The sequence below is a fragment of the Eurypyga helias genome, unplaced genomic scaffold, assembly GCF_000690775.1.
Source record: "Eurypyga helias isolate BGI_N326 unplaced genomic scaffold, ASM69077v1 scaffold47327, whole genome shotgun sequence".
Taxonomy (NCBI): domain Eukaryota; kingdom Metazoa; phylum Chordata; class Aves; order Eurypygiformes; family Eurypygidae; genus Eurypyga; species Eurypyga helias.
In genome coordinates this window covers 9,359-19,299 of record NW_010261943.1, presented here as the reverse complement: position 1 = coordinate 19,299, position 9,941 = coordinate 9,359, and the positions used below count along the sequence as shown (strand labels likewise).

The 9,941-nt window shown below is 36.1% G+C and overlaps 1 protein-coding gene across 1 annotated transcript in view; it reads right to left on the bottom strand.

The window, feature by feature from the left end:
- Positions 1-2,436: 2,436 nt before the first annotated feature.
- PPHLN1 (periphilin 1) overlaps positions 2,437-9,941 on the bottom strand; it is a gene marked incomplete at its 3' end in the record, with an annotated part of 12,312 nt that continues 4,807 nt past the window's right edge. The window contains exons 3-5 of the mRNA XM_010155532.1: positions 9,440-9,522; positions 5,139-5,258; positions 2,437-2,577 (exon numbers count right to left, since the gene is read on the bottom strand). Coding sequence (XP_010153834.1) covers positions 2,437-2,577; positions 5,139-5,258; positions 9,440-9,522 — 344 coding nt within the window. The remainder of the gene's footprint in view (positions 2,578-5,138; positions 5,259-9,439; positions 9,523-9,941) is intronic.

Below are 9,941 nucleotides of genomic sequence, written 5' to 3'. Positions count from 1 at the left end.
CCTAACGCATAGCTTGCAGTTCACTTTTAAGAATTAAATGCTACATCTATGGAAATAATAGAGCATGACTCGCAATAATATTAAATTTGCATGTTAAAGACCAATTTTACTGTGCAAACAACAGAAACATACAGTTAAACAGTGGTAAACCCAGTATAAATTATATTGAGACGTTCCCCCACAACACTTTCACTGTGCATCACACCACAGGACTGCAAATTTAGTTTCTATTCCCCTCTTTGCTCCCTCTCCCATTGTCAAAGGTGGAGAACTCAAGTCACACAGAATTAAACCAATTCTCTTTTAGATGCTGACAACTCAAAGTCAATGGAACAGTGTACAGATTTCTAAAGAGAGACTGCTACAATATACAGTAGGAAGAGCCACAGTATTTCACAACTATGAAAATCATTAGGACTATCATAATACATTTTCTGGACTCTTTAAATTCCTGAAGCAGAAGTTACTTTAAAACATTCATCTGAAAAACACATAGGTCATTTTACATGCTTATGTTTAAATGTTTAAATACATATCTTCTCTGGCTCTCAAAAAATTCACAGTACCCAATTTTATAAAAATGTAAGAATTTTGTTCACTTTAATAACATGTATTGAAGATGCTTCCAGTATCACTCTAAAATCATACTTCAATTCTGTGGAAGCTGACAGCTTCAATATTCAAATCAACAACAGAGAAACTGGTTGTATGAAATCCAAATCCTTTTAAGTTATTCCCTAGGCTTTTCTGAGCCAAGTTCCTGAAAGTATTCTGTTTTACAGAACATAATCTAGATTTCCTTAGAGATAAGTGCAAACTCTACCAAACATAATAACATGAGATCACATTGAAAACAACATTTGGGTTTTGTGCCCAAATTTTCACCTGTCTTCACTATAAGCCTGTCCTCAGGACCTAGTGGCAGATCTTCGTGGGAAATAAACCAATCACAGATTCAGCAGCACCAGGCTACATAATCACGATTTCTATTTTTTAAAAAGCTGCTTCTAGTCTTTTCAGTTGGCCATTTTTAAATAGCCATAAGTTTATGCATTTAGTAGTAGCTGATTTAGGCTGCACACAATGTTGTGATCCAACACACAAGGATAAACAAACTGCATCATGACCCTCACAGTGACAGCACTGGCTGTGGTTAACTCCATCCCAGTCAGACCCAGCACACATGCAAAGCCATGCTCACCAGGAACATGACTATGCAAATTCAACATTAAAAAACAAAAATAAACAAAGCCAATTGAATAGAAAATTCTTTTTCAAGTGTCCAGAAATAAGGAACAACAGTGTTACAGTACAGGAAATGGGCTCACAGGCAACAGAACAAAAACCACCAGAATGGATGATTACTTGAAGATGTTATTATGAGATAATCGTGAGGGGTAAAAGTAAACTATATTTCTCTTCCACCCATCCCAAGCACACACTGCAAACATTGTAAGTCAGAGCAAGTTTGAGGAAAGTAATCTCTTTCTGCTGCCCAAACGATAAACTAAATGCAATTTCCAGTGTTAGGCAGAGTTGCATTCACCTCAGAAAGATCAAGTCAGAAAAATCTCCAAGCTCTCCATTTAAAGTAACAAAGCTATGAAAACAAAACACTTTGATTGTTTACGACAAAGGAAATTGAAGAGGTTATTTTAGATAATTTCCTTACCGTGATGTGATATGAAAGACATGAATAAACTTCCATTGAGTCTCCTAAAAAGCTCAACATTACAAGAAGAGTAATAGAAATCTTGTTTCATATTAAATCAGTCCCCAGGTACTCAACACAAGAGAAAATAATACAAGTTTTGAACGCAATATCCCTCCCTCATCCAGATATAAAACACTGTTGTCAAAGCAAAACTTAAAGGTTCATAATCTTCAGAGAATGATGAAGGCACTGAGAGTCAAAGCTGATTTAAAAAAATCCAAATATTAAACCCCAAAGAACCAACCTCCCTACCCCTCTGCCCAAAATCCAGAACAACAAAAAAACCCAACAGGCAGTTTTTAGTGTTCAATCCCAAACTGTATATATTTAAGTTAAGGAAATTACAGTGTAAAAGTAATTTTTGATAATTTGATCTCACATAAAGCCTTGCTTTTTAATTACATGTGAAATTATCTGTATTATATTTGATTTTGAAACAATTATTCAAAGAAGCAGTCATTTCCTTGGCTTGCAAAATAGCAGGTGTTGCATGCAAGTTACAGAAAACTACCACCAATTCCCACGTGCAGATAAATGCCATGCTTCTTCAGTAACGTACCGAATTAAATAGATGGAGATGTTATCATCACATCATCTCATGAAATCAGATTACATTCATATTACGCTCCAGGGAAGAAGAAAATAAATCAACATATTTCTAGCAGATCAAACAACTACACGGATACTGTATCAGTGACAAAATGCCAAGAGGACTGACTCACCTGCTCAATCTCCTTCGTCTTAGTTGCAATTGCTTTTGAGCGGCAAAGAAGCTGGCCATCCTCATATAATTCCGTGCTATCCGTTATATTTGTTTCTGTTTCCTCTGTTTGTTCGATGTATAATGGAGCGGAAGATCCAGCCTTAAAAAAAATTTTTAAAAAAATCAGAGTTTTGAGAGTAAAATAAAAACTTCAAAGTATGACAGCAAAAGTAAAAACCCAAAAACAGTCAGTTAGATATGGCTTTGCTTATCAAGACTATTAGCGACATTTTATTGCTACAATCTAACAGATATAGAAATAGGGATTTTAAGCATGTATAAAATGTGACATCATAAAAACCCCTATGATTCAGTCTTAACTGTGTAAAGACAATGATGTCAGATAACCTTTACCTGCCCTTCTGTGGAGAAGGAACTTGTATACGTGATATTTAGAAGACCAGCTAGCAAGAAATCCACAATGAAAGTGGGATTAGCTTTCTCGGGAAGGACATATGTAACAAAATGGAAGGTAAATAGGCAACGACAAAATCAAAATGCTGTCAGAAAGAGCTCTTGCACCATTCAGGGCCACATGTTAAATAATAAAGGAAACAGAGATACCTATTGTATAGCAAAAGCAAACATGCGCTTAGGTGAGTCCTGGTAATATGAGAAATTCTACCGAAGTACTGAAATTGTATAAACTTCTCTCTAAAATAAAGATTAAGACAGTAGCCCTTCCCCCAAAAAACAGACTCCCACCCCAAAGAGTCTACGTTGACGATGCAAAACCAAAAGAAGTTACTACAGCACATTTAAATGTGGTATTATGGAAAAGATTTGTAGAATAGTAAATTATTTTTTTAAATAAGATTTGAGAATTGAAGAACATGCATAAAAGTATTTTTCTATTATTAAAAAATAAAGAGGTGAAGAATCTTAAGGCTAATCTCATAGAAAAGAGAGAACATTAGACAAAGAAAGGAAGCCTAAGTGGTGCTATTAGCACTAGAGCAATATTAACCATTAAAACTGCATCCCTAATCTTGTAACTGCAGTAAATCATGAAATACCCGAGAGGGAGTAAAGGCTGCTGAAAAGCTCAGTGCAACACAAAGTTCAACTATTAAGCACTACTTAAGATAAACTGGAAAAAGTTAAACAGGGTTGCAATTCATACATGCCAGGCTACCCATCAAGGCCAGAAGCATCCTTTCTTCCAGGACTCACTTCTTTAGCATTCCTGTAGCACACTTTCTTAGTCAATAAATCATCCCAGCCTCTGCCATAATCAACTACAATTGCTTCATTTTGAATCTTTAGTGGAATCTTTTTGCCACTGCAACTTTCTGAGGCAAAGAGGAAGGTTTAAACAACTCTTCTCCATATGGCCTACTCTGTTCTTTCCTCCCTTGCATCACCTTCCCCCCACCAAGAGCAGGAGTGACATTTCTCTTCACTATTCCTCTCCTGAACCTCTCAGAAATGTCCATGCATATGTTCTCCTCCGTATGGCATTCAAGCTTGGATCGGCTTGCTGCTTCTTTTTCCTCACTTCAAACCCTCCTCTCCCCAAACCCCATTTTTTTTTTTAATTGGAGGGAAATGAACAGGTTTTTTTATCACACTGGATCTTCCTGTCCAGCATCAAGAAGCTGTTGATGCACTCAACCATTACATCAATGGACATGACTTAAAAGGTCAGATAAACATGGATCCAGGGAGTTTATTTCTCCAGTCTAGCCCTTAGGTTCCATAAGTGTGAAATACAAGGGGGAAGTCTGGTGCTTCCCAAGAGGCGTTTATTTTCCCCCAAATTATTAAAAAAAAAAAAAAAAAAAATTATAACGTTTAAGACTCATGACTTTTTATAAAGTAGGCACTATTTTGCTCTTGTAACAGTGCCTCACTCTGAAGTTGGACAAAGTGAACCTTGAAGACGAAATGATCACAGAATTAAGACAGACTGTTTTACAAAAAGACATTACATGACATTTGGTTTGTTTTAAATGACAAATACATCTTCCACTAAGACAGCAGAATCCAAAACCAGGCATCATCACCAAGAGCAGCATAACAAAACAGACTGAAAAGGGCTATAATCACACTTCAGTATAGCAAGGGGTAGAAGACAAGGCAAGGAAAGAACAGATGGATATAAACAGGCAATTATGTTGATTATTAATGAAACAAAGGGGGTGGGGGGTGGGGTGGAAATCTACCTAGTGCAGTACCAAGGCAAAAGCTTGATTTTTAATACAGAGGACTGCTTTCTGAAAATGACACGTGACATAGCAGGCTGACATGGCATGGAACTGAACTCAATAAACCAGTTTCTCTTTTAGTCTTATGTTTTACATGTAAACTCGTAATTTGACTCAGAAGTCAATTTTAAGGAATTGAGTTCGTATACACAATTAACTAGTGCAAGAGTTCCATGGAGAACCCCTGGGAGAGGTGAAGGCTTATTTTGTCAGTTGTAGCTCAACATGAATTCAAACTATACTAACAAAACCTATTCTGGTTTTGTGGGGTTTTTTAAATAAATAAATCACAAGGCTTTAGTTTCCCTCTCTCTCTCTCTTTCAACAAACATCTAATAGCATAAGCAGACAAATTCAGGAATAAGTTACACACGTGTCTTTTAGGAGAGTATAGAAAAACAAGAGTCTATTGTTGTAACACTTTAAAATAAATTGATTAATACTCCTGTCTTACATCATACTCTGTTATTTCAGGTAAACTGCTTTCATCGGCCTTCTCTGACTTTTCAGCTGCCCACTTGCTTGCGGCTTCTGCAAGTTCCTTTTCTGATAGTCTGTTGCTCTTCTCCAAGGCCTGTACAAAAACATTATTGTCAAGGTTTAACATGAAATATATTTACACATGACAAAACATCTTCAAAACTAAAACGAACGGTTATTCAAATCCACAAAATATTTTAAAATAGAAAAAATAAAAAGCTAAAGCGATTTAATTTGCTGGCTGATTTCTTTTTAAAGAAAAGCGTGTGGGGAGAGAACAGAAAAAAAAGAGGAGAAAAATGATAAATCAATTAAGTTCAGTAAAATATTTTTAAAAAGCACCTTACTTTCAGGATCAGTTTTATTAAATTCACAAGACAGAGATAACAGAAAAATTATTTGAAACCAGTTGAGTTTAAAGAGACATAGATCAAATAGGCACTAAGATACAAATGTGGAGTGACCTAATAATTCAATGTGATTTTCAGATATAAAAGGTTGTAACAAATTTAAACTAAACTATTAAATACTGTGTAGGGTATAAAACCTAACTAGTTAGGGACAAAAAGTATTTTATACATACTTTAAATGATCAGAGCTTCTTCCATTAAAAATAACTATTCTTTATCTGGGGGGAATGTTGATCATTTATAATAGAGTCAGTCGGGGCTTTGTGGCCTTTTAATCTACCTTTTCAGATGGAAATACTCATATAAGTATTATTTTTAAATTGAGATCAAAGAATACAATTTGGCTTTTACTAACAGAGGCACAAACAGACAATGACAAATACCCATGTACCAAAACCATTTTAGGAATAGATAGCTTTATAAATCTTGTTACCACTATGTAGGTATTTCATTTGAATCAATTGTATGTAGAGAAGCATCCATCCAGGAATCTATACAACTCCAGGATTAGAAGCTGCAACACTAAGGTGGATATCTAAAAAAGATAAAAATCCTACTGCCTGAAAAAGGTTGTCACAACTTCTACCCAATGCCTGTTCCATCTCAGCAAACAGAGGTACCAAAACAAGCAAATAAACTCCAAAATTACAAAAATAACACACCACCTCGTATTGTTAGTTCATTCTAAATTACATAAATGGCCAGAGGAAGCAAATACTGTGACCTGTGACAAGACTGCTTCATCTTCAGACCTTTTGTGCTTACCTCAAGTAAAACATTATTCAAACATCTATCTGTGCTGCAACAGGGCACAATTACACAACTCACACAACTCAGAACCCTTTCAGGATGCTGTCATGAAAGACACCACCTTTAACTGAAACCAGAAGAGAAGTGCAACACAACATTCAAACAGGAATCCCTCTTTTCTGTACTTACAGATTACTGAATTACAACCAGAGAAGTCAGGAGGTGACAAAGTTCAATATGCAGGGGTACGAAGAGGACTCTTAAAAGAAGAGAGTAATATATTTCTATAGAAATATAGAAAGGGGTATATTCATAGAATAGTTAGCCCAGCTCACCTTTCCAAACTACACAATTCTTCTTACACTAGTCTCACTACAAACTATCTGCTCTCAATTTTTTCCTCTCATGTTTATTCCCCATACTATGCCTGACTTTTACCTAACTGTCAAAAAACCCTGCATTATGGCACTATTACGAATCTCTCCCTTTCCTCAAATCTAGCTCTGGACAATAATAACAAAAGACAAGACCAGTAGTATCTTTGTCACCGACAGTCAGCTTTGCATGAAATGAAGATAAATAAAATCTCACATGACTTACTGTATTTCCACAAGCCATAAACAGAAAGTAAGAACCCTAGTATCTACTGGAATATAGCAAAAGCAATCTGGTTTTAATCTCATTAAATTTAATTCTGTAGGTTGCATATCAATAAATATGTATTAAAAAATCCTGAGTGTATTTTATGTAATAACGCAACAGTATTTCCACAGGTACATTATGACTGAAGAACAGGAGCATACTTACTCAGGCTGCAGACTTGCAAGAAAGGAACAACCTACAATAGCTTGTAAAAAACCACCAAATTTCATCCCCTGCCTAAAACCAAGATGTCTTTTTTATATTTTTTTGTTGTTGTTACATTACGCATAGCATAAGGACAGCAAAAACCTGTCAGGTTTTGCTATTTTTGCTGTGAAGCTTTCCCTGTCTCACACATCTGCCTTTTGCTCTAATTATATTGGATACAGCCTCCAAGGCTTGCAGTCCAGACAGCTATTAAAGAGAAACACAAATAATTTCATGCCATAGTCAATTAAACAGGTGGTTAAGATCAGATAATACTAACACATTAATTCACATGCATGAATATGCAAAAAATAAGTGTTAAGATAGATAAGAATACTTTTTCACATTTGCACATAGTTACTGCAGTGAAGAGATACTGCTGCACGAGTGTACACCTCTAACTATTTCAAAGCTAAACTGTAACTTAGAGCATAGAATTTTTTTCCTTCAACCTATAAAATAAAGTATATAACTCATTTCTCAAGTCTAAGTAGATTGTAGGACCCTGGCCTTAGAACTGTTCATCATGTTCTGCCAAGACTTTTCCTGGCAATATTTCTAGGCCAGTGAAGGCCTTCTGTAACTTAACTGGTCAGTGTAATCCAGCCATCACCCCAAGAGGTTCCACTGACACAAGACCATACGTTACAAGCAGATATCCGTTACCACAGGAGAAAAGCAATAAAAGGTCACACTTCCATTTCTGCAGCTGATCCATACCCAATAAATATTTGTGTTGTCGGGGGAAGTGATTTCTTTCGAATGGTTTCACTTTGTGTAGCTTACATCAAGTGGATATCCACCACCAGCAGTTTGTAAACTGCTGGCAAAAAAAAAAAACCAAACAACACAGCATAGATGAGACCTGACTGAAGAAGAAAGCAAAGCATTTAAAGAATATTTTACAGTTCAAGCTCACACCGCATATTAATACAAGAGCAAGAGATTTTGCAATGCCTCCTTGTCCTCAAAGGCTTGTATTAAGGAAGGATTTGGTATTAAGCTGTAGTATGCTGAGTCTGTAAACAAAATAAGTGAACTAATTAAAAGTTTATTTTATAATCCAAATCAGTGTAACTTGTGCATAACATCTTTTATCTTACTTTCCTGATTTACATTGCTGAAAATATGTTGCTTGTCTCCCCCCTTAAGGACATTGGCAGTCAGCTAACACCTAGCACAGCAGTTCTGAAAGAGCTGCGTAAGGGGTAAGTACTTACAATGTCATCGCACAACCAAAGCCTGATTTTTTCCCCACCTAATTATTTCCTTCAGTCTCACCTTCTCACAAGAAGCCCCTTTCTTTCTTCCTTTTTTTTTTTTTTGGTTAAGGCATTCCACTGCTTTTATTAAAAAGCCCTCAAGAACCCGGCTAGCATACCATGCTACCTACGTAGGATGAATGCTGCTTTTTAATAGGACATTATTCACTTAGAACAACATAATGCATTGTATCTTAATTTCTCATTAAATTATTTCTCAAGAATTTAGAGAAAATACTCCTGTGGAAGTGTTCATTTTAACCTCAAATGTAATTTACAGGCAAGCAGTCTGTGATGTGAAAAGGTTTTTGCTGCCACAGGACAGCCAGAACAACATTGAATGTTGATTGTTCATTAGTGTTTATTAGCCTGTCTAACTAATTAGCAAGATTATGCAGTTGGTGGTCAGCCCACAAGATTTTTTTAATGGGAAATTAAAGAGCATCATTTAGAACATAAAACGGCATTTACCAAACTATCTGGCAATGTGGTTCCCTTCCAGGGTAAATGCTACCATTCTTGCCACATCCAGCTCTGCTATCCACATTATCTTCCCAGTCAGTCAGACACTTCACCACACTGTTTCCAAATCCAGTCACAGCTTAGGAATCACTGAGGGATGGAGTTCAGTGCAAGTACAGGCTTGGCCAACTTATCTGTTGCTCCTAAAAACTGTTTCCCTGTTTTTCTCCTTGACATTCCTTTTCTAGCACACTCCAGACTTTGGAAAATGACAATTTTAAATACATACAAAACTTTCTTTCTTCTAAAATGAGACATAGAATACAGAATAAAAGTGTTTGTTGGTGTCATTACTAGATACACAGCATTATCAGCATTTTCCTCACAGATAGGTAAACATATCCTCTGCTGGAGTGTAGTGCAATTCATGCTGCTCCTTTCCTTAACAGCTGCACACAGCATCTCCTTCCAACCGAGGAAAAGCTCCAACAACAATGAGCAATCTGGAACCATGGTGAGAAGTACTCAAAAGGAAAATTCACCTTAGATGGGGGTACTGCTGTGGAGCCTGAAGGTGATGTATCTCTTGATGTTTTCAGTGACTGAACTGACATCCTTTCTTTACCTACAATTAAGAAAAAACAAAGAGACTGTAAAATTATATTAGAGAGACATATGTTGCAAATACACTTACTAGCTTAGAAGAAATGGAGTGAAATTCACTCAAGTCAGACAAGAAATTACACAATTCACCATCTGACAAACATTGGTAACACTCTCTACAAAGAGACAAGAGACACAGCTGTATTATTTCACATATTTAGGAAATCCCATTGTCCTTACAAAGAGACTGTAAAATTATATTAGAGAGACATATGTTGCAAATACACTTACTAGCTTAGAAGAAATGGAGTGAAATTCACTCAAGTCAGACAAGAAATTACACAATTCACCATCTGACAAACATTGGTAACACTCTCTACAAAGAGACAAGAGACACAGCTGTATTATTTCACATATTTAGGAAATCCCATTGTCCTTTTT